Source organism: Eschscholzia californica, unplaced genomic scaffold (assembly GCF_041429995.1).
Source record: "Eschscholzia californica isolate CP2 unplaced genomic scaffold, dmEscCali1.0.p SCAF_1, whole genome shotgun sequence".
NCBI classification, from domain to species: domain Eukaryota; kingdom Viridiplantae; phylum Streptophyta; class Magnoliopsida; order Ranunculales; family Papaveraceae; genus Eschscholzia; species Eschscholzia californica.
The window spans coordinates 79,825,391-79,843,516 of record NW_028238198.1 but is presented as its reverse complement, the minus strand read 5'-3'; the positions used below and the strand labels follow the sequence as shown (position 1 = coordinate 79,843,516).

At 36.5% G+C, this 18,126-nt stretch overlaps 3 protein-coding genes across 3 annotated transcripts; all 3 read right to left on the bottom strand.

Moving 5' to 3' along the window:
• Window positions 1-616: 616 nt before the first annotated feature.
• On the bottom strand, window positions 617-8,142 carry LOC147569675 (FAM63A-like protein (DUF544)). Its single transcript, XM_086656180.1, has 12 exons — window positions 7,565-8,142; window positions 7,211-7,329; window positions 7,006-7,112; window positions 6,818-6,905; window positions 3,707-4,745; window positions 3,538-3,592; window positions 3,350-3,431; window positions 3,157-3,237; window positions 2,796-2,900; window positions 2,658-2,707; window positions 1,518-1,635; window positions 617-978 (listed from the first exon to the last, which is right to left on the bottom strand). Exons 1-12 carry the CDS (start codon window positions 7,713-7,715, stop codon window positions 901-903), a joined length of 2,073 nt encoding a protein of 690 aa, XP_086512306.1. The 5' UTR covers window positions 7,716-8,142; the 3' UTR covers window positions 617-900.
• A 1,092-nt stretch (window positions 8,143-9,234) lies between these two features.
• LOC147569674 (YCF49-like protein) lies at window positions 9,235-11,730 on the bottom strand. The gene is made up of 4 exons (XM_086656179.1): window positions 11,165-11,730; window positions 10,956-11,034; window positions 10,258-10,326; window positions 9,235-9,460 (listed from the first exon to the last, which is right to left on the bottom strand). Exons 1-4 carry the CDS (start codon window positions 11,629-11,631, stop codon window positions 9,353-9,355), a joined length of 723 nt encoding a protein of 240 aa, XP_086512305.1. The 5' UTR covers window positions 11,632-11,730; the 3' UTR covers window positions 9,235-9,352.
• A 610-nt stretch (window positions 11,731-12,340) lies between these two features.
• Window positions 12,341-14,311, bottom strand: LOC147569673 (small ribosomal subunit protein uS15-like). The gene is made up of 5 exons (XM_086656178.1): window positions 14,104-14,311; window positions 13,926-13,998; window positions 13,705-13,843; window positions 13,417-13,603; window positions 12,341-12,552 (listed from the first exon to the last, which is right to left on the bottom strand). Exons 1-5 carry the CDS (start codon window positions 14,124-14,126, stop codon window positions 12,519-12,521), a joined length of 456 nt encoding a protein of 151 aa, XP_086512304.1. The 5' UTR covers window positions 14,127-14,311; the 3' UTR covers window positions 12,341-12,518.
• Between the last annotated feature and the right edge of the window lie 3,815 nt (window positions 14,312-18,126).

Genomic DNA, 18,126 nt, shown 5'->3' with positions numbered 1-18,126 from the left:
TATATAATATAAGAAACTTATGTTCATTTTTTTTTAAGTAAAAGGTACTTTACTGTTTAGTCCAGTTAATAAAGAAAATCCTATGATCACCTTTCTTTCCATCTCCATCCTTTAATTGCAATAGTCCAACTCCCTTAAATTTGTATTTGGACCTTTTGTAACTCCTATATATGAAAGTATTTTCATTCCCAAAAAAAAAATATAGTCCCTTAAATTTATTTGCCTGATGAATTTTTCAAGGGCTAATTCTAATTTTACTCCCAAACTTGACCACCCCTCACATTTAACTCTCAGATATCATCAACACACTGTTTGTTCCCACTTTTAACAGTTTTCATAGAAGTTCATAAAGAAGCTGAAAATGTGAAGTCCCCTTCTTCAGCATATGGAAAAGAGGAGAGAGGCTACCTTTATTTATCCGAAAAACCATAGGGAGAGAAGAGAGTCTCCCTCCCTGATTTTCAAATGCCAGATAAGGGTAGTTTTCCCTTCGTCAGCCAGACCTGTATCTGATTTCCATTTTTCATGGAGAACCCCGTCAATGGATATCAAAAGGAATTAAAAAAAAATCAGAAATATTCGCTTTTTCTGAGAAGTACAAAAGAAAAAAAAGATATGGTAAAACCTTATGGCGCTTCTTGGATCTTAGGTTACACAAAAACAATGCGACATGTCGATTAATTTTTTCAACTATGCTCAGTAAAGAGTACGCGACTATGTAGCAAATGCACTTAGACAATTGCATATTATACTTCCTTGTATTTACATCCCCAAAACGAACAACTGGTCAAAAGAGAAAATTACCACCAAAGATAGTATTTGGAGAACGATGCTAGGGCAGAAGGGCAAAAGACAGATACCCGAATTTTACAGTTCCAGATGATCAAGAGGAGTGTTGTTTTACATCACAACGCACTTGTCCTTCGACTTCGAATCCTGCTGCTTTGATGCTGAATGGCTGCCACTGCTCCTCGGCACCTGTTACAGAAAAGAGCTGAACTCGTTAAAGCTTCCACTGATCATCTCAATGATTGAAAAACTTCGAAATCCTAGTTAGCAATTGGGAACACAATAGAAGTAAACGAATCCCTCTGTGAAGATAAAAATTAGCTAGCCCACGGTAATTCAATTTTTCTTTCAACTACATTTCTGGAAACATCTCAATGATTGAAAAACGTTTTGTTTTAATTGTGAGCATCACTGAGTCAACTACTTACTGCTGCTGCCTACATTTCACTACAAGTGGTTGTGACCTAATACTAGGTTATCTGCACAATAGAACGCCAGGCCACGACCTTATGTGCCAACGTGAACCGAGCCTGACCAGCTTCCCTCTAGTTACAAGGTTAGTACAATCATAAAACCATCAAGCTTCAAAAATCTCGATTCAGATGTACACCTGCCAACCTTTCCTATTCCTACTTCCATCAAGAAGAGTTTCATATTCTACACATATAAAAAGAGTGTGTGTGTGTGTGAGAGAGAGAGAGAGAGAGAGAGCAAACATATATGTTCACCTGGGGACCTGTGATGAGTCTTGAACCACTAGGAGCTGACGGTTGTGGAGCGGGTTGCCGTGGCTGCTGGTTCTCAAACTCTTGCTGTTGTAGTGCTATCGCCAGTTGCAGATCGGAACTAATAAGTAAGATAAGACAAAACAGTTCAGTCATGTAACTGAACAATCATATAGCTTCTCTTGAACATAAAAAATAACAAGACCTGGATGAAGGAATTTATAAGCCAAAAGCAAAATACATGATAAACAAGCACAATCACAAACCTATTACAGCTGTAACAGTGAGGAGTTTGGATCCTCGTAGAGAAAGAAAGATCCACTCACGGCGTTTTGAGGACAGAGAAAGGGAACCAAATTACAGTTGCAGATGTCATAAGAAAAGAAAACTCAGGAGCTCTGCTGCTCAATTGAGCTACTAGTTAGTTACATACTTGAAGTGGATTGGAAACTAAGGTCCAGTCCCACTTTATTCACTACGGGACAAATTAACGTCTGAACTGAAAATCTAAGTTTCTAGATTAAGGAGTTCCTGACGTTAGTAGTGTTTATTTTTTTCTCAATTCAAAGATCTGTGTCGATTTTGTATGTTACACACGAGTTTTTTGCATTCTTCCATCTATCTAATGGAGTTAAGATCTTAAAGCAAGTATCTACTTCAAAAGGACAAGTTTTCTCCAATAAAGTATATCTGAAGACTTCTCTTAAGATATAAAGATACATATCAACTCATGTACAATGTGTAAACTCAGACATGAATATTTATCATTTTCAGATTCAGAAATTTTTTCTAAAAATAGTTTTAGCATTTAGATGGTCGTGATGTTATAATCTTGGACTACTATCAGAAAAATTCCTAACAGCTGGTACTTCAAATAACATGTCTAAAGAGCCGGTAAGTTTTAGATTGCAAAACTTTTCAACACAGATATCTATATAAGGAACTCCTAGTATTGAAGTTAGATTGGAGTTTATGTTGTTGTGAAGATTTTAAATAATTGATATAGTTCGAGAGAGTATTTTTTCAAATCTTAAAAGTCAAGATCTAACTCAGTTATGGAAGTGCTCAAATCATAACTAAATTAGCAACATCAACTCTAACAAGTTATAAAAGTATATATAAGGAACTGCTAAAGATAATTACTTCATAGTTGACCCAGCGGGTGATGAACTTTCTATGCTAGCAAGGTAGTCCTGAAGCAAAAAAAGAAGATTTATATTAATTGCTTTATAAGTTAAAGGGCACAAATTCAAGACACTATTTGAGATACGGAGCACACACATTTGTACTGGCCAAGGCATTTCGCTCATCCCAATTGCCATCGACCTGATTTTCCATCTTGAATTCCTTAAAGTTCCCTGTCATGAACACCGTATCTCCATTGACCTGATGAATGTAGATCATTTGTTAAAGTATAATACTCAATCAGTACCTGTCTTTTGTAAATAGTATATTAATTAAAACCACTGATATTTTAGGGTGAACAGGACAGGTTCTAATGTAATTGAGTTTTAGTTAGGTCGCATGAAACATAAGAAACTACTTATAATATCATGCATGCTATAACGGCATGCTACTGTGGCAGATAATTGTTACTGCACTTACGTCAATGAAAGCAATTACTCGAGGAGTCTAGTCTTACCTCATTCAACTTTTCCCACACCAAATCAGGCTGGGTTATGTAACCTTGATCAGTAGCTAATATGTAAAGTTCACCATTGAACTGCAAAAAAGAACCACACAACAATTGAATATGATAGAGGTTTAAGGTAAGGAGTTCCCATTATGCTATATTTATCTAAACAATAGTATAAGAAGTGCTAGTTGTAGCTGACCTTAAACAGAGTATTGAAGTGATTGTTGCGGAAAAAGACACAGAGTTCACGTTCTTTCAAACCTTCTTGTAAGCAGAATAGACTGAGAAGAGAAAACAATCACAACAGGAAAAAAATATACATTTAGCCAACACAGCACTGAAATGGGAATAATCAAAATTTTGCAGTGATATACAAATACAGCATACCCATATATAGTCAACTGGCTTGCACTGCTTTTCAAGAAGCTCTTAATTAGCATCCCTGGAGATAAGAGAAAGGAGGAACTGCTTGATAAAATGTAGATATGTACAAAATAATATGTTGACATTAGTAACATGCATATATATCAACTCATGGATCTTGAGCAACCTGTACCTTTTTCATGAGAAATTTCATCATTAAAATGCTTATCACCTGCATCTCCTATGCCCTTTTCAGCTTGTTCAGCCAGCACCACCTCGCCCTCATACATAGGTTCTTGAGTTTCATCAGGCTTCAATCCTGAGTCTAACATGCACTCTTCTCCTTCATATATAGGTTCACTACCATTGATATCTGAGGTAATACTTGAACTTGCAGATAAACCAGAAGACACGACTGTTTCACAAACTTTACTATCTAGTTCGTCCAGATGAACTGAAGATGTCGAAGTATCCTGCAGACTTAGTTGTTGAACTTCTTCAACCCCTCCTGGCCCATATTTGTGATCTTTATGTACTGAGGAAGACTCGCTATTTAAGGAAACTAAGGGTTCACTTTGATTGGGTACCAGTGTATCATTTGTTACATTCTCCATAAGATTATTACAGATCAAAGATTCTGAAGACTCCTCGAGGATTAGCTGATCAAAATGATTTTCTGCAGTATTTGTCGAAAATGAAGGATCTGTTTCTCTAGAATCATTTTCAAGAGATAAGCTACCATTGTTGTAACTGCTAGAAGCATTTGAATCCTGTGCTTCAACTACTTCAGACAGATGAGATTGATGTTCACTTAAATTCCCTTCCAATGCTTCTGCACCCAATCCTGAATCCTTGACATGATGACATTCATCAGATGGGACACATGCATCAATCCCACATGTCTCCGGTAACAGAGACTCATCAGGTGAAGCTGCGAGCGTACCATTTGATAATTCCAAGGCTCTTAGGAGTTCTGCTTCTTCTTCCACATCTCCTTTCCTACCTTTTTGGGGATTAGAGATGGAACGAGGAGAATCATCAAAAGATCTTGCCTTTGAAAGGCATGGGGAGGGAACTCCTAAAGTTGCAGTTGTTGCAGCAGCAAAATCAATACAATCTTCTTCAGGAACGTTCTTATGTTCTGCTTCAGTATTTCTTGTTTCAAGCGCAACAAGTTCCCCCATAAGAGTGTTATACGACTTTGACCCAATCGCATTTGAAGTATCACAATCCTTTTATGCATTGACAGATGGAAAGCAGTGAGTATATTATACACTACCAAATTAACAAGTATCAGAATAATAAGGTTACTCTAAATAAGGCTGGCTATTCATGTCCACCCAAATAAGCTTACGAACTATTGTTTGATGACTTGTTCTTGTGTTCGCTTTCTCGTTTTATAACTTGATTTTTCTAATGGTTGAATCTTCTTCTGTCATTTCCGTTACTCCAAACGTATTTATGTCATTACCATAGATACATATTTCACTTTCACGAGGTTATAATATATTACAAAGCTACATATAAGGGAGGAATAGATTGCAATAGCATATAACAACTAGAAATAACCTAATCTAGAGTTGATAGCGTCATACACTTACGAAGAACCATATTTAAGATAACGTACTATTAACATGCAAAAGGGAGGTAAAAAAGCTTGGGAATTTGGTGCCTATTGCAAACGTCGGTGTCTCTCCAGAAGCACGAAACAAAGCTATTTTAAAGATGAAAAGAGTGGGTTTGGATGACATGAAGCTGTGATTCTTACCTTTATTATGCTTCTAAAAAAAGAGAAAGAATTGGACGCTATAGGCATCATATAAAATTTCACTTTAAACTGGAATGCAATTTGCAACGTTCTAAAGTTTTAATTCTGCTATTGCAGACATTTCAGTACATCCAAGTCTTATTCAGCATCAAGTCTTAACATACCCATGCTGCCATGCAGGCCATGCATAACTGCTCTTTATCCTCCAACACTAACTAACTAATGAGTTTAATAAAAATAAATCACCCATAGCTAAAACATCCTCACCTTGATATTGACTTATGTTCTTTGCTGTTATAAATATACACAAGATACAACATTTAAGGTATACATATACTGCCTGCAAGTTACCAGAACTGAAGAGTCCCCAGTTGGAATACTGGAGCATCTAAGCCAAAAAAGCAATAGACTGCGACATGCTAGCGGCTTGTCCAAGTAGTCATACTGGGGATACTTTATGTCCTAATTGTATCAGTAACCCGTCTGTGGTTGAAAACAATGAGGGAGGGCTATATCTGGTTATATTGATACTTACTATTTGGTTTGGGATAACTTGTTATGCAAGTTAAAGTCTATGAAGTTTAAGTTTAAGATGTAAGAGTTCAAGACCTATTAGGACCAAGGAATTAAATTTCGAAATATTTCAGTCGAAACGACCGAAATATTTCCATTTCCTTGCCTACCGAAGTTTCCATCGGAACCGAAACTTAACTAAGTTTCTCTTACAACGCCAAATTATTTCGGCTGAGAGGACCGAAATATTTCCATTTCCATGCCTACTGAAATTTCACTTCCTCTAAGTTGTAGGTGTAATATCTAGACTTACAGGTTTTGTTCTGTAGCATAACACATTGTAGCACATAAACAAGCTAAGCAAGTATGAACTATGTTGTTGAAGGAGTCGGTTTCTATTGTATATTTTGGGTCCCTTGCTCTCTTTTACCACCTTGTGGAGTGACAATAGTCCTAGTCTAATATATCATTTATATGACAATCATTAAACCAGTAGCTGAATTCACGGCTTCACGCTCCACACTGGGTACACATTATGTGGTTAAGAACACATGGGCTGTGCGAGGCAATGACAAGCCACCTGTGAGGAGCATGAACCCATGGGGGCTGTTGACAACAATGACAAGAAGATCTAACTAGGTATTACAACTGAGGCTTTTATGGTTAACAATGTCACTTCAGCGAGTCACTCCACAGTGAACTCTTTTAAGCCAGTCATTTACTTTTCTCTTATTTCCTAGAGTAAATTCTGTCCTTGTTTGACAAGTTGCACATTTGAAATTGGTTCTTGGGTTCTGTGTACTTCGATAGTGTAAAAGTAGTTCAACGTCACCCTTCAAGCTCAATTTAAATACCTTGCTGGACCACCTATATGCTAAACTAAACTCTAACCCATGGATTCCTCCTTAAAAATTTCAGTGATATAGAACTAACAAATAATGTTGAAACAACTAAAAAAGCAAACTGAAGTCCATCTTGTAGAACTTGTCGAAATTTCAATATCAGAATTCATAAATTGCATACCTGGGGATCAACTATCCAACCATGATATAGCGGAATATCAAGGAGATCAAATATGGCACACTCTCGTGTAAATTCGAAATCATCAATTCTGCAAGCACAAAATTGTTCATTATTTTGTTAGAATAAAGATAATAGAGGTCTCCAAAAATAAAAATACTCAATGAAAAAATAAAAGCAATAGTTTTTACCTCCTGAATTTTATATTAACATCAATCCCAGTAGCAAGACGAGGGAGAAGATCAATAGCATCACCTATATTCTGTTGTTGATTCTCAATATACCCAGCATCTTTATTCTACAATCACACACACACAAAAAAAAAATAGGTCAATAAAACAGTAACTTACTCCAACATAAACTACTATATAATCTCACAAACAAAGAACTTAATACCTCAATATTGCTATTAGAATCAATCAATCTTTCAGCCACAAGTGCAAGTAATTTCTGAAGCGATACTTCAGATATATCCAAACTCAAATTCAAGCTATTCTTTAGCAATAGAACATTACCTAATCAAATTAACATCAAAATTCCATCTTAATATGATAAACCCCAAAATCACTAATCAATTCCACATACGAATAGAATCAGCCTTTTAGTACATTAAGTAAAAAACATAAATGAAGATAAGATCAACCAAAATTTAAGAATCGATTGAATGATAATTCAAGAAATAGATGAAAGAACATACTAAAACCCTAGAAATTGAAAAAGAAAAGGAGGAAGAAAGGAAGAAATAGTTACATATAGCAAGAAGAGGGCAAGGTCCATTATCATTTTGAAGAATGATCGGAGTAGTACGACCGAGGAAATCAACGATCTTTGTTCTATAAACAGTTTCAACCTCCTCTGGTAATTGTTCTTCTTCAGTCCTATTATCTTCGGTCGACGCCATGATCAAAACCTTCTTCTTCTGATTTTACCACCAATTCTAGAGAGAGAGAGAGAGAATGATCAAGTAGAAGACGGAGACTTTCTTTCAATACGGACAAATTTGCTAAAAATGAGCGATCTCTCAAGGAGATTGGAATCAAGATCAATTAACTTCCCCTTTTTGTTCGTTATTTTGGTTTTTCGGTTCTTCTTTCTTATAATCGGACAGAATTGGCTTCAACGCGTATATTAAGCGTTCCGGTTGTTTGATTTTGGTTCCTTAGTCACTAAGTTTCAGTCATATAAGGCGATCCCAACGAGATAAGCGGTGCGCAGGATAAGGAGGTTCCGACCAAGATATGGCCGGGTTCACCACAACTACAAGTTAAAAAGGATCTTTTATACACCCATTTTTTTTTTTTTTAGGAGAAAATGCTAATCGGTTCGACAAATAGTGCTCCAACAGGGCAAACTGCTTATGCAAAAGTTGCCTTGGCGGGGTATCAAGACTACCTCTTGTCGGGGCAACTAACATTGTTGTTTTTGTTACAGTTACAAACACGCACGACGTTGTGCATGCATTGTTCAAATACATTTTTACAATTTACACACGGTGATGGCTTGTGAGTCTGGCCGTGGTTGTGGTCAGTCAAATCGTCGACGAAAACGAGAAATAAGCGGTGTGTGAAGAACACTTGACCAAGTCAAGGCTAATGTGTTGAAAATTTCCATTACAAAAATACCAATGACATCAATTAAGTCGGGCAACCGACTTTGGCTCAAATCTAGCCGGCTTAGAGCCTAGTTTGATCCAGACTAAGTCGCTTTTCCCTACCCTTGGCGCAGATTAGACTCGCCCCCAGTAAGCTAGGGCCTTGTTCCTCTCAAATGCCACTCGCTTAGTTCGTTTTGTCCATGAATATTTTAACAAATATGAAGAAGGAAAAAGGGAGAATTGAATAACAAAGACGACGACATGCGTGAAAAAGTGAATCTCTCCAGCAAAGAACTAATCATTTTTTGATACCTAAATCATGTAACGTAATCTTTCTACAATACAATCCTTAACGACGCAAAATTGTTTGATTTTGATACTAGAGTATGACGGTCTTTGTCCGCAGAAGGCCGCCAGGCCGTCTCCCGACCCTGGTTTCTGATCGAAGAGAGAGACAAGATAGGAGAAAAAAATTTTAAATAAAAATTAGAAAAAGAAAAAAACAAATATAATAACATGAATAACTATAGGGTCAAATTTTCTAATCAAGACAGAAATTTGGGGGCAAATTTTTCTAGGGGCCAAACTATAGAATCCTACTAAATAAATAACAATTGTTAATGAGTTTTGGTGGAAAGGGAGTATTATTTGCTGCTGAAAACAATATTTTGGTAAAAGTTGTACTCTTTTGGTGGGAAAGTTGGAGATGGAGAAAGAGACTCTTGCATCATTTTTCAATTACAGAGTTGGTGGATTTCTACAAAATTTGAAGGTTAAATTACTCTGACAAATATAAGTTTAATGGCATTCTAGGTAGAACAATGTATACCAAACGTCAACGCAATCTACGCATTCATTTTTTATTGTATTACAAGGGATGACATAATTTACTCATTAGGTCATGCGGAGAGACGGAGAGAGAGAGCAGATTATGGACAAATATTTTACACTTTTTCTGAGCTTTCTTGAAATGACTTGTATATGCGAAATGCGGCAATGCACATCGTGAAGTTACCAATAACTGTTAAAGCTGCTTGGAGAGCGACTAGTATCTGCAATTCATACACCATCAACGAGTTAGTTTGGTCAAAGAACGTAAAAATAGACCTAAGCCAAAAGAATCCCAATCTAGTAGACCATAACAAGAGTTTATGATCCAGTCTCAAATATCTTTCTCAGACTTTATGTACTCATCGATGAAGCTTATAGTAAAGTAAAAAAAGATTCTGACTGACATTGACTCTATATTTAAACCCATGATCTCCAATTAAAACATGTTCTAAGAGGTCCCTAAGAATTGAAGTACTTCAAAGTGCAAAACTATTCAAGTACTGAAGTATACATGGAATGCGGGCCTCGCTAGTTCCTAGCACGGGTATACTATCAGATGCACTACCATACCATGTGAGTAAGCGGTATGTTTTGGAATACTTTCCATAAAACGTCAAATCTTAACTAATTAACTTAAAAACTTTGTAGTTAACTACTCGTGAATTAAGCTTATAATTTCCACGTAGAGATTGGGTTAACAAAGACTGAAGGTTTCGGGGGAGCTAAATTTGGAGTACTAGGCCACAAAAGTATTTGAAATAATTTAGGGGATCCATTACGACTTACGTGTACACAAGGGGGACTAGAGATTCTGGTAAATTGCTTTCAATGTAAATCAGTAAATCTCAAGCCTAGTATATGATGTTAGCAATTTATCTTGTAAGAGGAATTCAGGAAACGGTTAGCTCGAGCATAAGATTTAACATGGAGTGGGAGAAATTCTCCAAATCGGGTTGAAGCATTGAATTCTATGAAGAAAACTAAGTAATTTCCCACACAATCAGGACAGTCTTCTTACACTGAGTGACTCGGAGTTGTAGAAGAAATGCCACGTGCATGCACAAAATGCGCCTCCAAGAAGTGGTACCTGAATAAATTGAAATAATCCATCACGAAAAACTGGATTGACAAAAGAACATAGTTGTACCTTACACTCGTCTACAAATGCATCCAAAAAGTAATATCCAGAAAGTTTAACGATCTACACATAAGTTCTAAAATCAAAATGGACCAAGGGAGATGATAAAATATAGTATTCCTTTACTATTTCACAGAGCTTAAATACTAGAAATTCGGCATCGCCTTCTTGTTCTAAGGTCCCATTAGAAAATCACGATAGATCTGAAATAAAATGATCCTTAGCCTAGTAATATAACTTCTACAATCCTGTTTTTAGTTTACCAACAACATGTCTAAACGTATATCGGGGGAGGAAGGAATTGACGATTTTGATTACATAATAGAGTTTAGATTATTGTAGTCTAAATGAAAAAGAAACGATGAATGAACAATTGAATATGTGATCAAAACATCGAGCAGTTTAGTTTGCATTGAGAAGAGTATCAATGTTGATCTTCGAAGTCGAAAATAACTTCGATGAAGTGAACTAGTATTAACTTCCGAATGCTCATTAGACTGCAATTTTTCATCCAACCCTTGTCTTGAAAATGATATGAACAATAAAACAAACAATTATAAGTAGATAAGATGACTTACCATACCCCAGGAAAGGCCTTTCCAAGATTCATACCCAGATTTTTCGCCATATTGCCAAACCAATATCATTGCTGTAACCCTAATTCGAAATAAAAATCAATAGCTAACAAGTTACAAGCAAAACAATTGAACAAGTAAAAAAGAAGAAAAAACTCAACAAACCCATAATTAGATGACAAATGAATAACAGAATAGAGTGAGAATTTTACCATTCAACAACACTAGAGACATGAATAGCCCAGGTTGGTAATGAGAGAGCATTTTGGGGTTCATTGAGTTGTAGTGAAGAAGAAGATGAACTGACTAATTGGGGGAATTCGGCAGCAGAGGCAGAAGAAGCTAGGAGTAGAGCAAGAAGGGTAAACCCTGAACCCAAAATAAAGCTTGAAAGCAAATGGGTGTGGTGGTGGTTGTGAAATTGGATTTCATGGTTGATGATGGGTGATGAAGATTTTGGATTATTTAGCAATGGAGGAAGCTGAATTAATGTGGGGATTGGGATGGATGAGATTAAGAAAGAGAAGGTTTTTGGAGAGATGACCCTCTGTGTTGGTAATTGATAAGAAATTAATGATTTTCTGCAACCCAACAAGGTGGAAGTGGAGGTAGTAGTGGTGGCGGTGGTGATGGTGGTGGAGGCGGTGGTGGTGGATGGAGATTGCACTAGTATTACCATGGTTGGTCTACTGGTCTGGAAATTTTGATGATAATGGATTTTCCGGGTTTCAGAAATTACCCAATCAGACCGTTTTGGGGGGGGCAAATTAGCATATCTTTTAATATTTTGGGTTGTTCTTTAGGTTACCTTTTGATTCCGTTACGTTTTAGTTTGCCCCCTTAAAGATTGGTAATTGACCTTACCATCCTAAGATAACAAAATCCGTTTATCGTAAAAATTAAAGTGTCAAATTTCTGAGGCTCACACTTGACCAACCTGCCCGTACGCATTGTAGTATATTATAGTTTTCTTCAACGCTTCGTCATGACGAAGAGGGCAACGTCACAGGGCAACGTCACGTCACTAGCAGATACTGTAGCCATTTTCTCAACATTTCGTCTTGACAAAGAGGCCAACATCACTCACGGATATTGTAGGCCTTACCGCGTAAGGATAGTCCAAGTGATTGAGTGCTACAAATTTGGTGAATGATCAACGAGATCAACTACAAATTTTATCTCAACTTACACTGAGGTACAACTGCAACAATTTGTCAATCGATGTATATTGATAGTGCACCAATCTGATCTCTCACAAGTTAGACTCAACGAGAGACAAAGGAAACGAGAAGATGCGTCAAGAAACGTCGTATAGACCATAATAATACTTCAAACTCATATACTCACTAGTTACTCCAAAGAGATTCAAAACTAGAATTCACAAGCACTTGGTTCCAACTTCCAACTATTATGTAATACCACCTCAAGTTTTGCTCACATTCTCTCTACTAAACAACTTCCTCTCAAACTCTATTTATATTTCACAATAACATAAAACTATATAGACACACTCATTCACAGAATTATTCTAACTTCACACACCAACTGCTGTAAAAGTCCGATCGTCTACGCCACTAGAGTACTTGCTGTAGAAGATTCACTGCACAAACATAAGAAAGCATCAGTTAGAAACTCAGAATGATTTGAAGAGAGAAATCACATCAAGAATTGTTCCCACTGCATATGGTCAAAACTATTTGTTAGCAACAAAACTCCTATTCCCACTACATATGTTCAAACTATTTGTTAGCAGCAAAACGCCTATTATCAGCCATAGAGCCTGAGCAGTTGGGTGTGGGAGTGGCTCTGGATTGGACAGAGGTTGACTCCCCATCCTCACTGGTTTCGCCGTATAACTTGTCCGCACCTAATTGTTTGATATGTAAACTATGTAACATATATCAATAAATGGTATTTTTTGCACATCGACCACAAACTTTACTCTATTACTCCATCCCACGAGTTACTCGCTTAATTGGCCAATCCCAATGACTTAGTATAAAGCACTCAATATCTCCGTCACAATGGACACCGAGACTTCTCTGTCTAGAATATCCCTCCACCCGTTCGAGGTATGAAGTATTCTTTTATTTTGTACATTTAGTCTCTACTAGTATATTAGTACTCTTTGTTTCACTATCCACCATTAAATATCTAAATTATTCATTAAGATACAACTAGCAAAGGTAGTACACCAAATCACATAAAACTGCATTACAATTTAAATATCGAGAAACAAGGAGAATATTTTGAAATACGTTTTTACGTCTCAAAGCAGTTTGCTGTCACAAGGCGAGGCGTACGCCTCTATGCGTAAAAAAAAAGTTTTTTTTGTAAGGAAAATGACATCAATTGTGTCTGAAAACTAGCAAAAAGAAAGCTAACTAATCCAACAATATACTACCATATAGAAGAAGCTAACTAATCCAACAATTTATGATTGAAAACTAGCAAAAACACTTACTATTTCCAGATTGCTGGAAGCTTTTTGGTCCTCTTATAGTAACGAGCAAGTCGATGAATCCTGCTTTCAACCAGAATCAACCTAAATTTTGAATCTTTATCTTTCCTATTCCTCTCTAAATGCTTACGAATTGCAACAGCTTTCTTAATCAAGTGATAAAGATCCTCAGGAATAGCAGGAGCAAGCCCTAACAACAACAACAACAACAACAACCCATATCCAATCAATCAATTACCTAAAAGTAGACAACAGATTTTATTAATCCCTCTATAACATTACAAATTATACCTTTAGCCTTGAGAATACGCAAGATTTTGCTTCCAGTTACACTTTTAACTTGAGCAATACCATGAGAGTCACGAAGGATAACACCAATCTGTGATGGAGTTAAACCCTTCTTTGCGAATTTGATGATGTTTTCCTCAACCTAAGAAATATAAACATAACCAATAAATTAGGGTTTCAATGTTTGTTAAAACAGGGAGTAAGTTTTTGCAGAGACTTCTTACATCTCTAGAGGAAATCTTGAGCCAACTAGGTGGAGTTCTCTTGTACGGCAATGCAGAAGCAGAAATACCCTTACTGTTAAAAGAAAAAACAGAAAACAGAGGAAGAAGAAGAAGAAGATAAATGAGAAAAATTAATCAAAATTTAAAAGTGTTGAAAGAATCAATATTTAATTATTACCCTCTTGAGTGCATTCGACCCATTGTTTGGATATGGTGGTGGTATTGATATCTCTTTTCTCTCTTTCACTCACACTTTGATCTTAATCTCAATGAACGAAATACTATACCCAGGGTTTATAGACTACTCTTTTTTGTTTCTGGAGAGTTCTATAGGCATCCTATAGTTTCCTTTGTTTAGAACTTTGGACACAACTTCACAAGTGGGTGATTTAGAAAATTAGTCCAACTAGTTTTTTTGGGTTAATTCCATTTTGGCCCCCTAAAGATGACCAAGTCGTCAAAATGGCCCCCTAAAGATGACCAGCTTCTATTTTGGTTCTTTTTTTTATTTTTTACGTCGGTCAACTTTAACTGTTGACTTCTCTTTTCCTTTTCTACCCCTCTCTTGAAACTCTTTCCATCTGTATCCTTTGTCACTTTCTTTTTGTCCATTGCCGGTGGCCGGACGCCGATGGCCGAACAATTTCCGGTCGGCAACAATCATTAGAAAAAATAAAAATTCCTTTTCTTTCCTCTCCTCCTTCCACCATTAGCACTTTCTCCCACCGGACACCACACCTCCACCATCATTCCTCTTCTCTTTCTACAAAAAATGGCAGGAGTAATAGATAAAACGAAGTACTTTGTAGCAAGAAAAGTTACAGGATCGGAAAAACCAGAAGCATCATTACATCTTGAAATCAAAACATGGGTATCATTCAGTTTTCGAAAGATCAATTTTTTTTTCTATGCGTGATGTTTGTTTTCAAATTTGATGTTGTTTTGATTTGTGGGTGTAGGCCAATAACATCAGGAACAATTTCAGATCCTGAATATTAGTAGAGAATGGATCATACCCTGAAAATTAAAACAAATTTGAAAAAATATCAAATTGGTAGAGATTTGTGGGTATAGGCCAATAGCATCAGCAACAAATTTGATGTTATTGATATTGGTAGAGATTGGGATATCGGTTACGAAATGGAATTAGGGTTGAATATTAATCTTCATCTGTTTGGTAATATTACTATCCCACTCTCTACTAAATGTGAAATCACACTCCAACTATTTCTGATTTCTTTGGAGGAGGTACTTCATGCATCCTAAGATGATGATGAAAAAGTGAGTGATAAATCAACAAGAAAAAAACCGAATTAATTCTGGAAACTTCAAAGGACAACCATTGATATTGATTTGAATGTGCACGGACTCCTATCTTCGAATTCCTTGTCTAAAATTGTTGAGAATCTAAAAAAGAAAAAAAATCATCAATTAAAACAGGAAAAAGACAATCGATTAGTTTAGATTTGGGTTTAACTTGAGCAAGTGAAGTGCCGCCATGGAAGCATCTTAAGAAGACGGTAGGTAGTGGGATAGACGGTTGCAAGTGATGGATCTCAGTTAGATTTGAGAAGCTGGAAAGAACAAAACTTTAGGAGAGATGAAAGTGTAGAGAGAGAGAAAGGGAGAGATGAGGTATGAGAGTTGAAAGTGTAGAGAGAGAAAAAAGGAGAGAGAACATGGAAACAATTTAGAAAGAAGAATAGATGGTGTTCATGTGGTGGGGTGAAAAAAAGGGGAGGAATGAAAAACAAGAAGAAAAAAGGATTCTTTTCTATTTAACGACGGACGCCGGCCAGAAATTGGTCGGCCACCGGCGACCGGCAAAAAGAAAGTGACAAAGGATACAGATGGAAAGAGTTTCAAGAGAGGGGTAGAAAAGGAAAAGAGAAGTCGACAGTTAAAGTTGACTGACGGAAAAAATAAAAAGGGGGCCAAAATAAAACCTGGTCATCTTTAGGGGCCATTTTGGTGACTTGGTCATCTTTAGAGGGCCAAAATAGAATTAACCCTTTTTTTTTAAAGAACAGTCCAACTAGTTTTGACCATTATGAATAAAGGGCAATCCTTGACCCAAAACAAGAAGCAGGTCCACTGCAGGAAAAGAATAAGGGGCAGGTCCAATGGTCAGGAGGTGGGGGTGAAATTTCCGAAACACCCTTCTTCTTTCCGAAATTTACGAACCGGTCATCGAAAAATTCCCGAGAAACTCTAAAATTTCTGAGAAATAATCTGACACGCCTCCCATCATACAGTGTACTTTCCATAAATTTACAAAATTGCCACCGAAAAATTCCCGGGAAATGCGAATTTTTTTGAAAAATAGTCTGGCGCACCTGACATTAAACCTTGTACTGTCCACGAATTTACAGAATTGCCATAACAAAATTTACCAACTTGCCATTTTCGTTCTTTTTTTCCAGATTTATTTCTTATTTCTTTTTTATTTTCCCCCACACATATTTCTCTCTCCAATCTTTTTAATTTTCTCTCTCCAATCTCAACAAATTTCGTTCTTTTTTCTAGATTTATTTCTTATCGCTTTCCAATCTCAACAAATTTCTTCATTTTTGGTAGTTTTTCTTGAATTTGTACAAGGAAATTTTCTTGTGTACCGGGAATTATTTAGTGTACTGCCCATTTTTTGGATATGTACTATACATTTTTGTAGTGGGAATTTTCTTGTGTACCGGGAACTGTTATGTGTGCTGGCCATTTGGTTATGTACTAGACATTGTTGTAGTAGGAATTTTCTTGTCTACCGGGAATTGTTCTGTGTACTCGCCATTCGGCTATGTACTACACATTTTTGTACTGGAAATTTTCTTGTGCACCGGGAATTGTTCCGTGTACTAGCCATTTGGTTCAGTACTGGACACTTTTGAACTGTAAATTTTCTTCTGTACCGGGAATGGTTCTGTGCACTGGCCATTTGATTATGTACTTTGATGTTTTTAGAGATGAAGAAGATAAAATGTGAAACAAATAAGAATGATGAAGAAGAAAAATAAGAACATAAAATTTTTAGAGAGAGAAAGACAGAAAACTTTGATGTCTTTAGGGATTGAAAGAGATGAAAAAGATAAAATGTGAAGCAAAATAAGAATGATGAACATCCAAGAATAAGAACATAAAATTTTTAGAGAGCGAAAGAACAGAAAATTTATGTTCTTGGAGATTGAAAGAGATGGAGAAGATAAAATGTGAATGTTTTAAAAAAAAATGAGAGAAAGAACAGAAAATATAATGGGTGGGATCCAAAAAAATTGCCTGAAATTTCGTCAAAAAATGACGCCATTTTTGAATTTTCAAAAAATCTGAATGTTTCTCTGACATTACGTCATGTATGGGGAATTAATTGCTTCGCTGTCATCCGTCAGATTGTCAGAAAACACGGAAATTTCCCGTGAAGGGGTAAAAGAGGGATAAATAAAATAAAATCCAGAAAAGTGTGAGCTGTCCTGACAATTTGGGCTGGGTTCTCATTTTTGTTTTGGGCTGGAGGTAATGCTTATTTACCCTCCATTTTTTGGGCCTCTCACTCAAAAATCCAAACTTAATTGAGGAGCTAAAAACAAAAGACAAATGATAACAACGAGAGAAAACAGACAGATTCTGAGCAGAAATTTCACACCATTTAACGTGATTTGTGTTTCCAATGATTTTTATCCATTAGACCACAAATCATGATAAGCCACAGAGTCTATCCAATTTTTCTTGTTCCCTGACATTACTTTTGTTTTGAACTTATCTTTATGGTCTTAGCTCATTTTATTTTCTCTAATGTCCCAACTGTCCTAAACCACTATCATTTACTTTGTAGAGTATAAACTGGATAGGTTCGATAGCTTCCGCGACTTTCAGTTATAACAATTGGTATCAGAGCCTTGTTGAGATTGAACGAAGAGAAGATGGAATCGAGAAGTGGTACGGTCAAATCAGGGAAATATGAGATAGAGAAGTTCAATGGGAAAAACGATTTTTCTTATTGGCGGATGCAGATGAAGAATCTGCTAATCTCGCAGAAATTACACAAGACGTTGACGGGAAAGAAACCAGGAGATATGTCAGATGAGGATTGGGAGGAGTTAGATCTCGAAGCACGGGCAACCATTATGTTGTGTCTTGAGAGGGACGTGGCGTTCCTAGTAGACGGAGAAACAACGGCGGCGGGTGTGTGGTTAAAGCTAGAAAGCAGTTT

Coding starts and splice junctions, on each gene's coding strand:
- LOC147569675 (XM_086656180.1), bottom strand. CDS start 7,715: ATGGCGTCGACCGAAGATAATAGGACTGAAGAAGAACAATTACCAGAG. Junction 4,746..6,817: donor GTTGGATAGTTGATCCCCAG/GTATGCAATTTA, acceptor AATGCATAAAAG/GATTGTGATACTTCAAATGC. Junction 3,432..3,537: donor AGCCAGTTGACTATATATGG/GTATGCTGTATT, acceptor TTCTCTTCTCAG/TCTATTCTGCTTACAAGAAG.
- LOC147569674 (XM_086656179.1), bottom strand. CDS start 11,631: ATGGTAATACTAGTGCAATCTCCATCCACCACCACCGCCTCCACCACC. Junction 10,327..10,955: donor AAGGCCTTTCCTGGGGTATG/GTAAGTCATCTT, acceptor CAATTTATTCAG/GTACCACTTCTTGGAGGCGC. Junction 9,461..10,257: donor ACAACTCCGAGTCACTCAGT/GTAAGAAGACTG, acceptor TATGAATTGCAG/ATACTAGTCGCTCTCCAAGC.
- LOC147569673 (XM_086656178.1), bottom strand. CDS start 14,126: ATGGGTCGAATGCACTCAAGAGG. Junction 13,999..14,103: donor GGTCGAATGCACTCAAGAGG/GTAATAATTAAA, acceptor TTCTTTTAACAG/TAAGGGTATTTCTGCTTCTG. Junction 13,844..13,925: donor TCAAGATTTCCTCTAGAGAT/GTAAGAAGTCTC, acceptor TATATTTCTTAG/GTTGAGGAAAACATCATCAA.